This window comes from Heterocephalus glaber, unplaced genomic scaffold (genome assembly GCF_053883595.1).
Source record: "Heterocephalus glaber isolate CG9 unplaced genomic scaffold, H.glaber_assembly_v1.0 deba00001610, whole genome shotgun sequence".
In the NCBI taxonomy this organism is placed as follows: Eukaryota; Metazoa; Chordata; class Mammalia; order Rodentia; family Bathyergidae; genus Heterocephalus; species Heterocephalus glaber.
In genome coordinates this window covers 29,758,525-29,779,140 of record NW_028258381.1, presented here as the reverse complement: position 1 = coordinate 29,779,140, position 20,616 = coordinate 29,758,525, and the positions used below count along the sequence as shown (strand labels likewise).

Genomic DNA, 20,616 nt, shown 5'->3' with positions numbered 1-20,616 from the left:
AGAGCCTGGCAGGAAAAGCATGGGCAATGGCTACCTCAGGAAGATCTGCTCCTGCAGGCCAAGATTTGCTCATTGTATCTCCGGTCTCACGTTTCCTTTTAATATCACACTGATCCTAATCACCCTCAAACCTGCACTGCATTGGAAAGGAGAAAGGTGCTTTGGTCCAGATTTTCTAAACTGAGGTTTAGCTCAGAGTCCAGGATTGGGAAGTGAAAATTACAGCTTGGTATCAAAATTGGTGGCATTTTAATAACCTGGATCTGGATTACGAGAGCAGAATAAACTGATTTAATATTTAACAGCAAGCAGAAATATCTCCTATGCACCTACATATATACATGATATATGTTTAGAAGAAACAGAGAAAGGGGTTTATCTTTTTTTTTTTTTTTTTTTTTTAGTACCGGGGATTGAACTCTGGACCTTGCGCTTGCAAGGCAGGCGGTAGAACCACTGAGCTAAATCCCTGGCCCTGGGGGTTTTTCTTTTTAAAAGCCAGGACTCGCAGGGCAGGTGCAGCAGTCCTTTGGTGCTGGCAGGGCTGGGGTTCCTGGGCTACCCAGGTCTGTGGGGCACCTGGGGGAGCTTTTCCTGAAATCTCCCTTACTGTTTCTTCAGCCCCATCGGCAATTCCGTAAGCCATCTGAGGCTTTACTGTCAATCTCTTCCTGTTCTCAAAGTGGGGTTTGCTTCCTATACACTGACCAAAACAGATCAAGTTAAGTACCTATGAAAAAAAAAAAAAAATCAAATATGCACTTGTTAAGATCAGGCTCTCTGAAGGCCGACTGCCTGGGTTTGAATCCCACCCCTGGTCAGCTACTTGACATTAGGGAAGCTGTTGTTATGGTTTAGATCTGGAAACTCCCAGCCCAAGCCCCGTGTGTTTGGAAGGTGTCTGGATTACGGGGGAGCCGTACTCAATGGAGTCATCCATTGATGAGTTCATAGCTGGGTATGTTGTGAGTATGCTGCTAGGTGGGCCTGGTTGGAAGAGGTGGGACACGGGACATGCTTTTAGAGGGTCTTTCTCTTGCGCTCCTTCCTGGCTGCCATGGGTGAGCAGGTTTTCCCCACCACACCCTGCTGCTGTGCCATTTTTGCCCCAGAGCCTGCGAACCATGGAGACTCAACCTCTGAAACTGGGACCCAAAATCAACTTCTTTAGGTCATGGGTGTTGGGTTATTTTGTCCCAGTGATGGGAAAGCTAATACACTGCTTAACCTTTATGTGATGCAGTTTCCTCACTGGTAAAATGATGATTATGGCAAGAATACTTACCTCACAGGGTCACATGGTGATTAAATATATTCGAAGTGCTTATAACAGTGCCTGGCACAGAGCAATCTGCTCAATACAAACTTGACTTTTTAATATTAAAATTAGCTGTTTATTAGCAAAACAGCAATTAAATTAACTGAAAATTTACTGACAATTTCTCAAAAGAAACATCCATCCTGCAGTTGTTTTTCCCCTCTCCAATATAGGTAGAGTAGGTTGGCTTTCGACCCAATTTTAAATTTAGTCACACATGAAACAGAAATGACTAGAACTGCATTTTGATTATTTTGCCATATTTAAACTCTTGGAGATTATGGATGTCCTTTTAGTATAACCATCTGATATGGCTTATTCCAAAAGAAAGTGATTCTAAGGAGGGAGGGAGAACTGGTGTTCTTAAAAATTAAATGTTTTGTTCAACTATCTTCTAACATCTTCTGAAATGGGGAATAAACATAATTAAATATTTTCTTCATAAATCAGTTATTTAAAAATAAAAAAAATGTTTAATTACTATCGTTTTCTATATACCTACAATGTTCTTTATATCCAAAAGGGACTTGGTATAATTCACCCGGAAACAAAATGATTTACTGGAATCAGTAAACGCTGTTGATGGTTTTAGAACTGAACTTTTGGGGAAATGAACCTGCTTAAATAAGAAGGGACTGGTATGAATTTAATAAGCTGGATCTTTAAGCTGTTATTCTTGAAAAAAAAAACAACAACTGGGGTTTTGGTTTTGGTTTGTTTATGTAAAGGAAAAGTTTAAGAACTGGCAGTAGAGTGGAAAGAGGCAGCACTTGGGTGAGGGGTCCATTCGACAGCAGTAGAGACCCTGCAGTTCTCACTGCGTACTGATGACAAACCAATGTGTTGTCTACGAGAGAACTTTAGCTCCACGGAGGAGACATGCTGAGCATTTCCTCTGGACCCAGCCCTGGTGTCTCTGAAGGGCGGGGAGTGATGTGGGGCAGGCAACTCTGTGACCCCGACATCTCCGGATCTGGCTTCTTCCCCCGTCCCCCAGGGATGCAGCAGCTCCCCCTACAGTGCAGGGAGAATGAACTGAGCTGCTGCTCGGGAGCAGCTGGCCGAGCTGTGTCCTCCGCAGGGCTCGGCGCCCACCCAGCAGCCTCCAGCGGGGCAGAAGCAGGAAGCTGTGCTCACTGTGTATAGAACAGGGAGCCTCAAGGACACGCTCTTGCCCTCCATGCCCAGGAGAGAACAGCACCCAAGTAGTCAGGAAGACACAGAGACCAGTTCAGTTTGAATTCTCCCCTCTGCTGTGTGCTATTCTGCTCCTCAGAAGGCAAAGGGGACATCAGACCCCACTGCATTTCTCCTGAGAATCCCTCTCCACTTTCCTGCCTAGCCACAAACCCTCACCACAATCCCTAGACAAGGAGGCACTAAAACTCTTCTGTTCCTTAGAGGGGCATTAAACTTCTTGATTACATTTGCTCAACCCAGTGAAAGTGAGTCTTGTGCAATGAGAAGAGCTAATGTTTATTCAGTCCACAAATGCTGAGCACCTGACAGGGCCATACACCCCACTGGTCATCAGCATGCACAGAACACAAGATGTGTGAGCATAAAGCTGCTGCCAGCAGCGTGCCAGTGCGGTCCCCAGATGTCTCGGAATGAATGAGAAGCTGCAGTGTTTCATTAAAGGCCCATTAGGAAGGTCACTGAGCAATGACATCAAAAAGGCTGAGCCTGGGAAGCAAGCAGAGGGCAGGGCCACAGGGCTGCACGGTGGCAGGAGCTGAGCACTGGGCCACTGCAGCTGGCCCTGTCCTGAGACAGCGGGATCTTCTCAGTATTTCTAATCTGGAAACTTGACTTTCAGTTGCTAAATAAAGAATGTGCCAAATAAGCCGGTGAGGAGGTACCGACTGGGAACCCACGTATCTCAAGGCACAGGACAGCCCGACACCTCTGGAGACGTGCAGGGTGCAGGAACCATTTGCGCACACACAGGCTGACAGGCGGGAGCGAGTCTCTGAACGGTGTGGGCGTTGGAAGAACAGCCTTACAAACTGGTGAGGAGGAGCTGCCCCACAGAACCGGCTACTTCTTCATGTCCAAAATCACGCTTCCCGGCCCGCGGTTCTTGGCACTGCAGATGTTGCAGTACTGTGTAGAATTCTGAAAATGAAATTTTAAAATTCAGATTGACATAAGGATTTCTCTCTTCTACTACAGCAGCGTTAGTGGGGCAGGGTGAAGAGGAAGGATGGAATGCTGCTCCTTTTTCTGGAGGGCATTTTTGGTTCACAGAAAATTCAGAATAGGATCACTCTGCAGGTCAGAGGTGCTGCACAGCAGCAGCCCAAGTCTACAGGGCTGGGGTGGGGACCTGACCGCGCTGAAAGACCAGTGTCCGGATGCACAAATTAAGGTGAGAAAATGCCATAGGATATAAAATGCTTCTGCACTGTGCACCTCTATAGCTCATCAGCCAGGGATTCCCCTGAATGAGTTCCTGCACTGAGGACTTCTGTAATGTTTACCCAAGGGTCCGCCACATTTCAGCATTCGAAAGGAGATGATTTTTCTTATGTGATGTGAAAGTACAGTCATCCCTTGGTATGGGGGAGTTGATTCCAGGACCCCCTGTGATACCAAAACCCACTGGTGCTCAAGTCCCTTAGGTAACTGGACTGCAACCTATGCACATGCACTGTAGGCTTTAAATCTTCTCTGCATTACTTATGACACTTGATACAAGGTAAATGCTATATAAATGTTTGCCATACCAAATTTTTTTTTTTAGCGGTACCGGGGATTGAACTCAGGACCTTGTGCTTGTGAGGCAGGTGTGCTGCCACTGAGCTAAATCCCCGTCCCCATATTGCATTGTTTAGGAAATGATATAAAGAAAAGCAAATGTGCAATCCTGAGGCAATCCCCCGCAATGGCTTTGATCTGAGGTTGGCTGGACTCATGAACGCAGATCCCACGGGTACAGAAAGCCGGGGCCTAGAACAGATCAAATCCCCACAGAGCCATGAGACTGATGGTTCAGGGTGTGCAGCGCATCCCTGGCATTGCCTCGGTTTGTCTTTCACTCCAGCCCCGACTCACCACGCCGGACACGGGCAGGCACTCCTTGTGGAACATATGGCGGCAGTGGAAGACCACCACACTGAAGGGCTTGGCTGCATCTGTGGAAGAAGGGACAGCTCACTGCACCGAGCAGGCCAAGAAGCCGCAGCCTCATTCCCCTGCCCTGGCCACCTCTCAGGATGGCTTCCTTCTGAATACATTCACTGCTGAGCGGTGGTCAGCCAAGGGCAAAGCAGGCACTGCACTCCTGTTGCAGCCAGGAGTCGCAGCTTACTCACCTGACCTGTGTCAGCTGCCAAAACCATACATGGCGAACAATTTTACAGCAAACGCAGCCACACGTATTTTAAAAGCCGGAATCTGTGTGTATGAGGGGCTCTGGGTGCCCAAACACTTCCCAGCTCACACGCATTGTCTTCCTATTTCACACACACAGTCTGCGGCTTTATGGAAATGCTGGTCCTAGTGGACCCAATGTCAAGGGCAGACGTGGGTCAGAATCTCAGCCGGGGGCCTGTGTGTCGCTGCATGCCCACCTGCGCATCCTCATCTCTGGCACAGGGCGGCTGGCTCATTTCTGTAAACATCAGTCTGGTGAGCGGGCGTCTCACTGTACGTGGGCTGCATGTGGTCCCTTCCTGCTGAGACCCTGCCTGCACCCCCAGGAAAGCCGCTTCTTTGGCTTACAACCATGGCAGGTTTTAACGGAAGTAGTTCAAACTCCAAACCTCCTGCTTCTAGAAAATGACTTCTCATTCTACTGCCTATGAAATAATCCCTTCCTGCTAAGGGCATGTGAGGCCAGCCAGGTGTTTAGTGCTGAATTTTACCATCTTTTAGTATCTTGACAACTATGCTTGAATATCTGCTTTCAAATTATGTGATTTCCTCTTTTATGTCAGAATGATCCTCAAGAGACTCTTCGTCCTATAGGAAGACAGATACTAGGAAACAGAAATACAGCAAAGCTTGTATCTCTCTTTGAAAGAGTCACAGTTCCAATTAGATGCTGAGTATTAAGTTTCCATGGAGATGTGAGATGAGAGCTCTGGGTGCCTAGAGGTACATCAAAGAGGAAGAGTAAGGCAAGGCCAACCCTAAATGGTTTCCTAGATACCTAACAGTCTGCCATCCAGAGTTCAAACATATGGCTGCTAAGTTTTACCTGCCTTTGCTTTACTTGGGGACAGGGTTCTCAAAGAGGGGCCCCTCCAATAGCAGCATTAGTTCCCTGGGAGCTTGATAGAAATGGATGTTCTCAGGCTCCCAGACCCACAGCCCCTGGGGCGAGTGGACCTGGGTCCTCAAGCTGTGCCTGCGGAGGCCACAAGACCCAGAGCTGGACACCTCCGCTGTGCAGACAGACAGACGGTGGCACCAGCACCAACTGAGCAGACACAAGTGGAAATTTTTCCCTAACCCAGATTATTCTGAAAGGTTAGAAATAGCAATTAGCCAATTTCAGAATTTTAATTCCACCCATCATGGACACATATTTTGGGCCGCTTCTCTTCCAACCTTCTTACCTGCAGGGAGGATGGGGGATAGGCAGGACTCGCAGATATTCTCCTCTGTAAGAGAACGCACTGGGGTTAGGCGAGGAGGCTGTCTCCGCGGCAGGTCCCACGGCTCCAAGAGGCGGTTTCGGTTCTACTCACCATCGACCAGAACGCCTTTCATTTGAGTGCGGTGCATCTTCTTCAGTAAGGACAAGGAGTCGGCGACAAGGATCTTCTTGCAGCCTTCCCGCAGCAGAATCTAATGCACACATTTGAAGAGAGAAGCCATCCTGAGTAGAAGGGCTTCTTACTGGTGCCTGAGAAAGTTCTTGTGCTCAAAATCCTCCAGAGGCGCTGATGGCTTTCTTTCCCTCATTAACCTCCTCCTCCTACCTCTGAACCTCAAGGACAGACCTGGGCAGCCATGAGCCACTCATTACCCTTCATATCTTTATTTTTTTAATGACAACACAGTGGCTCTATAGCCCTTGAAAACTGAAGGACAAATTCCAAGCTCTGGTCACACAGGCCCCATAATAACCCAGGCTACTGTTGGCTTACGGGGCTTTCTCACACTGGTTCTCTGCCTCCAGCCCTTCTGTGACTTGTTCACTCCAACCTTCCAATCTTTGCCTGGGATGGACAGTCTGTTAGTCCAAAATCACTCCTTTATTTCACAAACCGATCTATTCACTGCACGGACAGCTATAGGGTCCTCCTCATGGCCACGGCACTGGGTGGAGGTGACAAGCTGAGCAGAGAGCCAAGTGACTTATAGTGGCTGTGTGTCACAGGAGTTGCCCCTTTCAAGAGCTTTGGCTTTGAGTGACATCAGTCTCTAACGCCAAACCTACAGGTGTGTTTTGCCTGTCGAGGTTTAGATTCATGATACTGAGGAAAGGGAATGGCCAAGTGTGGTCCTCCAAAACTATGATTTCCAATGGCCTGTGTTCCCCCTAAAAGTCTCCAAGAGCTTCTATGTGTAGGAAGAGTGTATGCATATACTATGTATATGAAGGCCACACTCAGAAAAGCAGAACTGACATTCAGATTATGGCTCTGTTCCTAATGTTTCTAGTACTGATGAGTAACACATGACTAGATGTTAGCATTCTTGCATTAACTGAGACACTGCCCATGAGGTTTTCTTTAAAATTTTACTAGAAATGGATTATTTTTTGTGGTGGGGGTGGTGGTACTGGCAATTGAACCTGGAGCCTTCACACGGAGCTACATCTACATCCTGAACCCTTTGTTGATTTTTTTTGAGACAGGCTCTTGCTAAATTGCTCAGGCTGGGGTCAAACTTGTGCTTCTCCTGCTCCAGCCTCCCAGACTGCTGGATTACAGGCATGCACCACCACCACACCCAGCTGAAATGGCCTTTTTTGGATCCATTTTACAGACATTAAAATTTAACAGACATCATTAAAGTATAAAATTTAGGGAAATTTATAACCAAGCACATACATGTGCTCAACCTCCAACACCAAAATAATAAACTTAAAAATAATGTCAGTCGTAGCATCTCTGACCCGCGGGGTGCTCAGGGCATTCTGCGTGAATAATACAGGAGGACGGCACAGTCTAGACAGAAGCTACTGCGTCTGCACACTAAAAGGAGCAAAACTGCAAACGAAGAAACCATCTCCCAGCAGGATGACACTTTCTGAACAGGGACCGTCAGCTGCCTGCAGATGGTAGAAGGAAAAGTCCACAGATACAGCTAACTTTGTCACTTCCCACTTCATTTGATCAGAATCCAAAGCTCCTAGTCAAACATATATAAAAACACTAAGTTTCACTGACATGACGACAGGTGGGGTATCAAAAACGGGACATCTGTGGAGAAGTGTTCAGTCCCTCACATCCCCGCTGACCGAGACTCTTACGGTGCGGGGAGGTAAGAGACAGCTGTACGGGATTCCATGTGGCCTTGCACAGGACCCTGCATGCGCAAAGGTGTGATGATGACAGGGTCCCTGTACCCCTGTAGCAACTCCATTAGACGACACTGGCTTCACCCTAATTGCTCATATTTGGTGTTTGCCGTGAATGTCGGATGGCACAGTAGTAGTTGGCTTTAAGCCTTTCTGACCTTCCCATTCCCAAGTTCTGCTAACTTCTGTCTATAAAGGTTACCTAAGCCCCTTCCCAGGTGTGGACTGTCATCTTCCACTTGTCTCCTTCCAATCTCCACATGGTTGGCATTCTTTAGGCATTTAGGGCACATGCACTCTCCTGTGACTAAGTTTTCCAGGACCATTGCTGCTTGTACTGAGTCCTACCTTTGTTATAGTTTATATCTGGATGTCCCACCCAAGCCTCATGCCCTCAAAGGTGGGGCTCTTGAAAGGCGAGTGGATTTGAGTGCTTATAGGTGACTCACTGTTAGGGGGTGAGGTCTGGTCAGAAGAGGTGGGTCACTGGGGTGCGGCCTGGAAGGGCATATGTCCCTCCCAGGATTCTTTCACCTTCTGCTTCCTGTCCACACGGGCCTCAGCCATGCTGCCCTGCCTCGGAGCCAGCAGAACATGGACTGAAACTTCTGCAAACTGTGAGCCAAAATAAACCTGTCTTCTAAGTTGTGGGTGTTAGGTATTGTGTCCCAGTGGCAAGGAAAGTAACCAGGACGACCTTCCATTATTTGGTGCTATTTTTCTTTTCAATGACATGCAATATTAAAAAGAAAAATACTCAAATTCCTTCCATCTAGATTTAACCAACCTGTTACCTTCTTTCCTTTGTGTTTCAGATCTGCTTATTCCAGAAAACAAAGTATTGTTGACCCCTTCTTGCACTCCAGTTCCTTCTGCTACCTTACAAGTACAACTCCGACTATGTTTAGGGTGCATCCAACTAAAATGTGCACGTGGCAGCTGCTCATCATGTAACTTCTGGTCATGAAATCAACATTTGGCCTGGGAAGCTGCCCCTTCCAAATTAAGAAAAAAAAAAAAGCAAAGCTTCATTAGAAAAAAAGCTTTTTGCTTCCGTATTTTCTTGTCTGGAATGTGGTTGAGAGGTATGGAGATAAAGCAGTCATCCTGTGACCAAGAGGTACCCACTCTAAGGGACGGTCTTCCACTGACAGATATTTAGGCCGTTTCCAGTATAAGGCTGCTAGGGCGACAGGTCCTCATAATGTTGTTATGCACATGTTTTTGTGGAACTGCTTTCCATGTCTTATATAAATACCATACCTGCTATGTGGTAGGTACATGTTTAATTTTTTAAGTAACTGTAAGTTTCTCAAAGTCATTATACTATACTGTTTTACATTCTGACATATTAAGTTTTAATCTCTGATAAACCTACCTTCCTTACTCATTTTAGATAATTTTAGTATTTTACTTTTTATATAAATTCTAAGACTAGATGATGCTTTAGAATCAATAATATTTGTGATATGAATGACTTTTAGCAATTGAATGGTGATACTCAAACTGCTAATAATTTGTGGGTCTTTACAGCTGCGTTAAAGGGCCATATTCTCTCCTACTGCCCTCATGTAATGCTGGTGTTAAGTTTGTAAGTGCCCCACGAAGAACAGAGGAGTTTTTCATCCTAACAGAGGAAAACTGCATGTAAACAGGGGTTGCTTGTTTCTTTAAAGGTCTGATAAGACTTGTCTCTAAAATTATCTATGGAATAGGCTTTTGCTGTGCCTGTACATTCTGACCACTCATTCTGTTTCTTTAATGACTACAGATCTGTTCTGTTTGTTCTTGGTAACTTATATTTTCCTAGATAGTTGTTAATCTCTTCTGGGTTTTCAAAGAACCTGCTATGAGCTTGTATTCTTTACCTACTTCAGGTGTTGAAAACTTAAGTTTGTAAAGGCTTTCTTTTTTAAGGGTGTGCTGGTTATTTCCCTGTATCTTTTTCTCAGACTTCTTAGAATTTGCCAAAACCTTTTGTGCTGGTTTCAGGATATCTGGAGACTGCAGAAGCTTCTAAAGAGGTGGTTTTAGGACTGCACCTTTTTCTCTACCCACCTCCCCCAAAGTAATTTTTGTACTCCAAAGTACACTTATTGCTCTTTCAAAGTTAAAAGTGATTTTTACCCAGCAAAACTGTTCTTGCCTGTTTCCTCCTGATTTACACTGGTATCCTATAATGTGTGTTGGGTGGCCTCTGATACTGCTTTCAGAGATTAAAATCAGCTGGGAACATCTTGTAACCTAGAAAATGACTCCACTTCGTAAATAAGACCACCATTCCTAACCCTTGCTTTGTAATCCTCCTTACCGCCTATGAGAATTTCGCTGAAGATAAACCAGTCTTTCTTCCCTAACTTCATAATGATACTAATTTTCAGCTCGAAAATATTTGTGGGCATTGCTTAGAAAGTGCAGTGTTATCTTTGAGATGCATTTTCTTTATGATCTTTCCTGTTTTCCCAAGATTACCCATATTGATGGAGCAACTTCCTTCCTCCCACAGACTTAACTACTCGTTTCTCCCCAGAGTTCTGTTTTTCTAAATTCTGTATTCTATTAACATAACCTTTGTTTCCTCTTCAAAATTCAGTTTGCTACTTAGACAGCTGTTGAAAACCAACCTGAGACTTCAGATTCATTCTAATTTCCTACAGCTTACCGTCATTGATAATTCCGACCAAGAGTAAAACATCAGACTATACTGACACTTCATAAAGCAACGGAAGACTACATACACATCAATGAGGTCACTGTTGTTCATTACGGACATCTGGCGTTGGCAAAATGTTATCAAAAACTGCTAAGTTTCTGAAATTTTTATTTGAAAAGAGTCTTCGAATATTGAGGTTTTTGCTGTTGCTGAGCTGAAACTGCAATGCTCTTCATCAGAACTGCAAATGACGGGCTGCTCCCTGGCTTTGCAAGCCCCACTGTGTTATAAAGACCTGGTCCAAGCCTCCTCGCTCTTTTCCAGCCCTTCCTCTAGGCTACATACCATGGCACTTAAATTCTACTTCCAACAGCTTTGCTTTTGATTTGACACTATGATCAAAGCTGATAAACTTCTGAAGTAAGACAGGAAAGACAGACTTTTATCAAAAGCAATTTTATAAACACAACTATATGCAAATTTACAACAGCAAAAAGTGTGCAGGTAGGCCAGGGATTTAGCTCAGTGATTCCACTGCCTGCCTTGCAAGCACAAGGTCCTGAGTTTGATCCCTGGTACCAAAAAAAGAAAAAACAAGTGTGCATATACCAAGCTGACTAAAGAAATTACACTGGGTTGTGACAGGCCACCTGTGTCACCTAACATCTGCGATGAGGCCAAACTGAAATCACGTAAAAGGAAAAAATATCCATTTGGTCTTCAAAGTTTATTTTAATGATTTATGAGTTAAAAACTATCTTTTAGGGGGAGAAAAAGCTTATATACTGTAAGCGAAAAAAACTGATGTGGGTCCAAAAAGCATAGAAGAAAGATGTCACTATTTTCTCTTAATTTGTCGCTGGATTTCAAAGAGACATGGGAAACAAGAAATGTGGGGACTGTAGCAAATGTAAGTACAGGAAAATAACTGGTAGGCATGGAGCCATCTGGAGTGAGTTAGTGGAGGGAAGAAGCTGGAGAGTGCTGAGGACCACACTCCGATTTCCAGCAGGCTCGGCTCACAGAGGGTTCTACCAAGCGCCAGCTCCTCTGCTCCCCTTGCCTTTCCCGGAGCAAGCTGAGACGTGTTTGCCATTTCCCCCAAGAAGGGTCACCCACAAGGAATCAGCCCTAATCAGCAGATCGTTCTGAAAAGATTGCTTGTGGCTATGAGAGAAAATAGAGTCCTGGATGGGAAAGTCAGGAGACTCGGCCAAAGGACGTGGGTTCAAACCTACATCTTCACTGTCCTAGACTGCAAGTCATTTCACCTTTCCGAGCCTCAGCCCTGCACTCTGAAAGGCAGGTGTCAGCTCCTACAGGATGGCCTGTCAGGTAAGACAGTCAGAAGGAGAGTGTTTAAAGACAGGTGCTGAGGGGAAACATCTCTGCAACAGAAAAGGATATGCTGAATAAGACAGATGCTTACTTTATAGAAATTTTAAAATAGAAAATATAAATATACTAAAAATAGGAAAAAACTAATGACACAAATAACTTGGGAACTGGTCAGTGTATTGGAAAAACTAAAGCACCGTTTTATATATAGCTGGGGGAACAATTTGTATCGAAGTTATTTGTCTTGAAGTCAAGCCTACAAACATCTGAGGTTTATAAAGTAAAATACAGGTTATTTTCTTCTTACTGATTCATGAACTTTTAATAATCTGTTGCTTAATTACATTAATAAGGTAACAAGCCTTAATAAATTAAACATTGACAATGTGGCTGAATATCCATTTCCCTCAACTATGTCAGAGGCTTTTAACATGTGTCCTGAGGCTGTACTTTAGCTAGAGAGAGCTGCTGGGGTATTGAAACTAGCTGTTTGAATTTTTTTCCAAAAACTTCCTCTACTTCTTTTTCTAATTTGAAATGATCTCCCAAAGCATTTTTGGTGCTCAAATACATTGAAAACGCTGCATATTCAATTGCATATCTCCCCCAATAGATTCCCAGTGCACATTAGCCAAAAAATGGTGCCACGAAGCTCTGTGGTATCATTTCTCTAACATCTGACCTGCATCTCTGTTTCCTGAATGGTTCTTAATATCCACTGGGGTTGCTGCCCATCCCTCCACATTCTGGGAACTGCAACATTTCCCCTCAAATGAGGGATGAGGAGGGAGTGCCAATTTTTTGTGCTGAGAACATGAAAAAATCAACTACAGTTTTATGAAACAAAGACTAAAATGAGTGGAATCCTTTGGAAACTGCAAAGGCTCTGCTGAGAGATGTAAGCTAATTTTACAATGATGCCTAATCAGTTGCCTAGAGAGAGAAAATAAATGGCCACTAATGAAAAAGAGCTGCCTTTCCCACAAGGGGAAAAAAAAAAATCTAATCTCTTACTTCATCCATGAGAAGGAACCAGCCTGGAATTTCTGAAACAACCTGCCCCGCATACCACACTCTCTCAGCAGCCTCCACCAAGGCCACTGAGCCCACTGGGGACAACAGGTGTGGCAGTTTCCAAGGCTCTGCCACCTTCCTTCTGGGTCTCTTCTTCCCCTGAGAAGCCACTTCCTTGCTGAGGGACTACAGGCAGCAAGGGCTCTTTGAACCCCCTGGGTACATAATTCTCAGCCTTTTTACCACACTACCCACCTGCATGCTTACACAGGATAAGGCAAGGCTCTCAGTATATTGTAAACTATAATTAACAGGATAAAATATTGATTTAGCAGCTGTTTGAGTGGATTTTTATGTTAGACATTCATTTTGCATCTAATAATAATTTTATTTTTATTCCCAGCCAACTCAGAACTATGCCGTTTGTTCATTAACAATGAGTGAGCAGTGGGACCGTGGTGGTGAGCGGACTTCTTGGGACTAAGGGCCCAGAGAGGGGGATTTATGGGTAGTCTCGAAAGCACCAAAACGGCACCTTTCATCCCAGGGGCTAAGCTCTGTGGACATCAAATGTGGATCTGAAATTTTCAGCATATCTGGGGGGCACACCCAGAGGTAAGGGCCAGCAAGGCACAGTTTGTGAACTCACTCGTGCCCAGGGTTGACTAGGGCAGGGCACTTTTAACCACTCTCACCAAGTGCAATTCCAAGCCTAGCTGGCTTCCCAGCCTGGATCACCATTCTGTTCTGCATTCCTAGGGTGCTGCCCAAAATGCAGACCCCCTCTGCCATCTCTCCCCACTCACCACCTCGTTCTTCCCTTTCTCATTCTCCATCCCATAACCTCTGTCCTGGGCCATCTGTGGCCCTCCAGACCCCACTGGAAATGAGCCCTGCACACCACTAAGCTCTCTGCCCAACAGCTCCCCCATTGCTCTGGCTCAGCTGAACTCCAGTTTCTCCCCCAGTGACCCCTTCCCCAACAACACTCCTGAGCGAGGTCTGACTGCTCCAGATGGACCTGCAGGGAAATCCTCTCCTGGACAGCTGTGTAGCTCAGTGGCAGCACAGCCCCACGGACTGCAGGGGCAACACTGCAGGTCCCTGAGGCCCAGCCCTGTTTCCTGACTAATCCGCTCCAATGACTGCTCCCCTCATCTAACTTTTCAGAAGATATTAATGCTACATGATGATGGGATTTATTTGGGGAAGCTGGCACATGCAATTAACATATCTTAATCAGTTTCAATGCCCTAACCTCCCTCTCCACAACTCTATCTTCTGGTTTCCTGTCTTCTCTCCTTCATTTTAATTACTTATTTTTTAGATTTCTCATATAACCGAAACATTTGATAGTATTTAACTTTCTGAGTCTGATACTTTCTGGCTAATTTCACACATGATGGTTTCTAGTTCCAGACAGTCTCCTGCAAATGACATGATTTCATTCTTCTTTATGCTCAAGTAATATTCCATTGTGTATATATTTGAACATGTCCACTCCAGCTCTGGGCATTTTCACGTTAACAGTATTACACTCCCTGGTGACTACTCCTTGTCCCTCCAGCTCTGCCATTCCTTTACAGCCCTGTTGTTTACACGCCACTGATCTTCCCTCAGTCTCTTCTTCTTTTCACCTGGCCTTACCTCAGACGTTACTTTGAGTTCAGCAGGCAGCCCTTGACTCTGTACCCTCCACTGTGACTACTGGTCCAGTAAGTTTTCAAACAACACTCATCTTACAACCTTACCTTTTGGCTTTACCTGCAAGATCATGTTGTGTCCAGGAAAGCAATTTCATCCATTATGATAGAAACTAATTTTCAAGTGAATCAGAGGAAACACAGTCTAAATTTTTAAGGAAGTATGTTTTAAACAGTTTCAAGCTGTATGGAAACTACCAGCACCCTGAATGACAGGAATTGCTCAGATGCTCTGTAATTAACATATGAACTATGAGAGTAATGGGTTCCATTTTTCTTATCACAAATTCTAAATTAAGAGAATAATAAAATTGTACCATTCTAGCAAAACAGACAAAGGTTAAATAGAATCCATTATCATGTTTCACACAATGGATTACTGAATGGCATAAACAAAAATTATTAAACTATTTGAAAAATTATTTATTCTCCCTGAAGACATTTGAGTGGTTTGATGCAGCAGCCCCAGCGGTTCTCATACCCTCCTTGACATCATGCTGCATATCCCATACTAAGAAGAACACCTGCTCCACACACTAATACAGTCTGGAGATGGTTTAGTAATCAGATGGGTTCCTCAAGGGGTGATGTTTCTACTTTTCTTTTTTGTGTATGTGATCCTGAGGACTGAACCCAGGACTTTAACCCTGAGCTACATCCCAACCCTTTTTTTTAACTTTTTTTAGGTAGGGTCTCACTAAGTTGCCCAGGCTGGGCTTGAACCTGGGATCCTTCTATCTTAGCTTCCTACAGTGCCAGGATTACAGATGTGCACCACTGGGCTCAGCTCTAGTTTCCTGAATGGTTTTCCAAATAGGTGAACCTAAGTAAACTGTATCAAATTGAAAGGGTCTAATAACAAATCTTAGACTTATTCAAGAGTGAGTTATTTAGGTCAGCATGCTTTTTTGTCCAAGATACACTTACCTGCAAATTGTAGTCTTGGAGAATTTTTACCAATGAATCTCTCAGACTGGGAATCTCCATTCCTTCCTTAATTCGGTGAATCAGCAGAATGGGGTCAACATGTGTACCAATGTTGTTTAACAAGCCAGTAATAAATGCTGCAAAATAGCACAGAAGACAACTGATGTATAAGTGATGTTATAATACACTTTATTTGTAAGTAACTTGCATATAATGCACTTTTCCATCAAAAACTAACTTTAAAAAATGTTAAAACTGTGAGAGTTAAGTTCCCTCAAGACATAAAGGAGAAACTGAGAACAGTTTAAAAACAGGAGAAAAAATGATCACTTTCATTCAAAATATAGTTTGTACTATCAAAAAGAAACAACTAATATTTACTGGGAACTCCCTGGGGTTCACCTATTATATTCTTCTCTCCAGTATTTTCCAAGGTAGGATTGTTATGTGTCCCCATTTTACAGATAGGGGAGATGGGATGTCTGATTAACCCAGTCACAAAGCTAGCAAGCAATGAGCCCACATTCAAAACCAGGCCATACCCGTGTCCATTTGGTGTATTAGGAATCTTAAATCTTCATTATGCCTAATTACATTCCTTGTATTTCAAAAGATTAGGTCATTGGAGCCAATTTCAGATGAATGTATTTGAACATGAAGCCTTCCTACCAAAGGGAGGGAGAGGAGACTCTAAACCACCACTGTTAGCCTGTCAATCATTTCTGCATCTTCAAAAGAGGCCTTGGGTTACCGCTGGGTAACTGCTTTTGTTTCTAAAATTATAGCTCAATGCAAATGGTAAACCAGAGGGCCAACAAATATAAACTCCTGGGGCTGCACTGATAAAATGGGGCAGGAAAGAGAGAGTAAAGGCTGTATTGGAAACATTCAAATACGTTTCCATAATGACAGACTGGTGAGAGCTATATAATTTCAAAATAAATACTGGTATACAAATGAAAAACAAAACCAAGCTAACCCAATACAGGTGACATTCATTCAATGTGGCTGTAATAGACAATTTGTCTCATGGGGCACAATTAATAAGCTGTGTACCCACATGCTCTGTGTCACACTCAGTGCAGTGAGGAGACATCAGCCCTTTCTGCCCAGGAGAGGGACAAGAATCCTTACAACAGGCCTGCCCTACTTTTATTGTAGATACTTCACTATATTTTTCTTTTTTGGTCCCAGGGATTGAACTCAGGACCTTTTGCTTGTGAGGCAGGCGCCGAGAACCACTGAGCTAAATCTTACTCTATATGTAACTGGCCATATTGAGAAGAAACATGATCACAGATGGCTTCTCTGCTTACGTGGTTTGTCGATGGAATATAAAATGAGATCCTCCCAGAGTTCTCCATCATCTTGCTCCTTGGCGAATTCAATTGCTTTATCCACATCATGTAACTCCTCCATGATCATCTTCAGGGCACTTCGGCTGTTGCCCATCCGGCCTAGGTGGGGGAGCAAGTGAGAAAGGAGTCCTTTATTTTAAAAACAAATAGCTTCTCTTATACCTTGCTCACAGTTTAGAAGCTAAAGCAAAAGCACATTTTCTTATGTGTTGCATTTACTATGTGTAGCATAGTGAGGTAAGTATTTCCTATTTAGTGGATGTTCACTTTGTGCAGAGCACTCATGTAAGTTTCTTATATGAACTGCAACGTTCAGGAATCCCTGGAATCCTATGAGGGATGTTCTACTAACGCCACCACCTTATACAAGAGTTAACAAAAATGTTAGTTACTTGCCACGACCTACTAACAGGTAAAGCTGGTCTGTGAGCCCAGGTCTGCTAGATTCTGTCTTCCCTCCCACACACCTGTGTTTCCTTTGGATGTTAGCATCTTCACATTTGGTATGGTTAAGACTTTTACAGGCCTAGAAAATCATTCTGCCTCTCTAAGGTGGCTTTGCATGTCCCTCTTCTGATACAACTGCAGACTCAATTATCCGTGGGCTCTCTCATTTCTTCTTCCAAGTTCAGGGGAATGCCTGGCAACACCCTTCATGAGACAAATTATTTACAACCTATGCTTCTATTAGCCAGTTATCTTTACACACTTTGCTCATAGATCTACTGGCATTTCAATACTTTTAAATAATTTCCATGAGCTTTTATCATGGTTCATGCTTTAGAAAGCCTGCTGTGGGCTGTCACCTTATCCCTGTCTCCTGTTGTACGGGGCTGGGAAAGGATCCTGAATCCTCCTCACTGTGGGTTACCACTCTCAAGTAAACAGCTGGCTTGTGGAAAAAAAAAAGGACACCGCCCTTGGTATCCCTTTGGTAGCACTGTGTCCCAGACAGCTTATGTTTTTTAAAAAGTTATTTACGTGTACAGGATTTAAAAATGTTTATAAAACCAGACATAGCTATCTTTATAAGTCTGCTTCTAAGGCAGTATTGCATGACAAATAATCCAGCAGATTACTTCTTGCAAACAGTGTTCCCCCAAGAAATAAATGGCTGAACTACTTGAGGTGGTATATCAGAACCCCAATAATATGCTCAAGTAACTAAATGCAGCCCCATTTAACTAAATGCACCTTTTTCCTAAGGTAAATAGGTCCCACAGTTGGATAGTCCCTGGTCTGTGGCTAAGCAACCATACGCTGCATGTGCATAAGTGGGAAAAGAAGATCTGGAAAATTTTCAACAGAGGCCAAAGGAGCCAATGACAGTGTTGTATAAGAGAAGGTGTGACATGGGACAACCCTAGTGGGGAAGTGACACTGGAGAAACAGCTCACAAAAACTTTCTGCTGTATGTCACTAATAACCTGGTTTCCTTATGACATCCTCAGGAAATCCTGCATTGCTCTCTGATGCACTGTGGTCGAATGTGAAAAGGAGGTCTGGGTCTTGCAATGCTTGGTCCAGAAACTATGACATGTGTTGGGGCAGGAACCAGAAGACCAGAGACAACTAGTGACGACATTGTATTAAAAAGTTGTCTCTCTTCAAAACTTCACATTTAATTCCCTTTCCTCCGGTTATGTATGGTGTGAGTTTTGAAAATGAAGATTATTTTCTACCAATATGAAGGTACTGTAAACTGATTAGAATATTTAAAACACTAGTTCTAATCTGTCATGTGATAGTTTTATTTTGTTTCTTGTGTTTATTACACATTACTAATACATTCTTTCAACACTACTCAAAAACCCTTCTCTATTGTGCTGTGAAATGTTTTTCACATATTAATCTTTTTCATATGTTAAACTCTTTTCACATTTGAAACTCTTATACAAAATGGGCTTGAAATTGTGTTACTTTATACTAAAACCTACATCAGTCCTTACACAATCCGCATCATTTCTTTGTTTACGGGGACCAAAATTAAAAATAAAGCTACTTACTTAGAAGATAAACAGTTTCTTCTACAAAGTTTCTCTGTTGACAGATTTCAAGAGCCTTCAAATGAAGCAAGGTAAAAATGTCACTATGGGCTACCAGACAAGAACAAATATTGATAGAGTCACTTAACAAGCTTGAAAATGTGTTTCCATGCTTTCCTTTAACAACAAAAGCAAGCAAAAAGGATAAATCTCCGTGGCTCTTGCTGCTAGCCATACTCATTTACCTCACAGAGAATTCCTGAACCCCACACACTTTAACTGATAAGGTACTTACAGCAACAAAGAACACATTAGATGATCAAAGGCAGAAAATAAGATGCTGAGAGGAAGTGCTTTTCCTGCTCTGCTTTCTCTTCATATTACTTTAGCTTTAGAGCATTGCTTTCCATCAAATGTAGTCATTTGTTTAAAATGTTTCCTTCCATTACAACATAAGCTCCAAGAAAGGAATGCTGTTCACAGTAACATTTTCCTGATACTGAGCAGGACCATCTGCTCTGTAAACTTAAGTTGCATGCATGCATGAGTGAATGAATAAGTCAATCAATCAATCATTCAATCTACTGGGAATATTTCTGTTGCCAGCTCATAGGGTGTGAGAACACTGTTCGTGGATCTTTGAAAATCAACAGGGAAGATGTATCTGATCATCACGAAGGATCAAAAAAGAAGATCCAGTAAAGAAATGAGGACTAGGCCGATGACAGTTTTCCCGTGGATGTAAGAGAGGGCACCTCATGTGTTGATAACTCAGTACCTCCAAACAAACTGATGCTCATTTACTATGTGCTCTGTGCTAGAGTGTCAAGTTACACAGATACGAAAGTGACATCAATAATAAAAATAGGGATGATGACAGGTGAGTAGAGAACAAGAGGAGGCACAGAGGAGGAGCAGAGGCAGACTGAGTCCACCCAGGGGCAGCAGGGAGGGTGACAGAGATGTGACCACACATTGTTCCACAATCAGCAGAACATGAGGGACGACACAGAGAAGGGAAATGATTGTCTTGCAAGAAGCTCCAGAGGAGAGATGGCACCTGAATTGGATGCTGTCCCACAAGCACAGAGGACCTTGCAGCCCCTCTACATGACTTCTCAGGGCTAAGTATCTTCACAGTGAGCCACAGCTCCACACTGCGTTCCCAAACAGCGGCTTGATCCTAAGCCTTCCCTCTTCCTGCCTACGGGACACAGCTTCATCGCCAGCCTCCATCATGCAGCAACTCACTGAATTTCCCTTTGCTGGGAATGCGTGCACGCTGAGCCTATGCTTTGCCTCATGCCTGGCCCACAGCAGGTGTGCAATAAATCTTTTTTTTAATGAAGGGTCAGTAAAGGTTTCCAGAGCAAGGTGCCTATTACATATTGAGGAGTAGTCATTTAAAAACATCTAGCCAAGATGGTTTTAAAAACAAGAATCAAAAAGAACAGCTCAAGTTAATTAGCTCTGCTCAGCGATCTATCTTGGGAAATAACAGCAGGAACTGATTTTGATGTTTTGATTTTTGACTTAAAATTCTTCCTGGAGGCTATATATTTTAAACTAGCTATAGGGCAGGAAAAAGGCTGATCACAGAGATCAGTGTAGCAAAAAAAAGGGAAAAAGAAAAGCAAGCATCACTGTAATTTAGAATTGGAAGGAAACCAGGAACGTTTTACAGTCCACACATCATTTAGATTAGAAGGAATAACTGAAGGTCCCAAGGAGGAAGAAACACATCATTTGATGACTTTACAAGATCCCTTTAAACATCAGGTGGTAGAAACAGAATGAAGAGACCCCTACAGAATGGGAAAAATTTTTTTCCAGGTACTGCTC

At 43.5% G+C, this 20,616-nt stretch overlaps 1 protein-coding gene across 1 annotated transcript in view; it reads right to left on the bottom strand.

The window, feature by feature from the left end:
- Positions 1–2,770: 2,770 nt before the first annotated feature.
- Vps41 (VPS41 subunit of HOPS complex) overlaps positions 2,771–20,616 on the bottom strand; it is a 175,461-nt gene continuing 157,615 nt past the window's right edge. The window contains exons 23-29 of the mRNA XM_004840263.4: positions 18,796–18,850; positions 16,748–16,888; positions 15,432–15,568; positions 6,016–6,115; positions 5,884–5,928; positions 4,376–4,455; positions 2,771–3,436 (exon numbers count right to left, since the gene is read on the bottom strand). Coding sequence (XP_004840320.1) covers positions 3,359–3,436; positions 4,376–4,455; positions 5,884–5,928; positions 6,016–6,115; positions 15,432–15,568; positions 16,748–16,888; positions 18,796–18,850 — 636 coding nt within the window. The 3' untranslated portion in view covers positions 2,771–3,358. The remainder of the gene's footprint in view (positions 3,437–4,375; positions 4,456–5,883; positions 5,929–6,015; positions 6,116–15,431; positions 15,569–16,747; positions 16,889–18,795; positions 18,851–20,616) is intronic.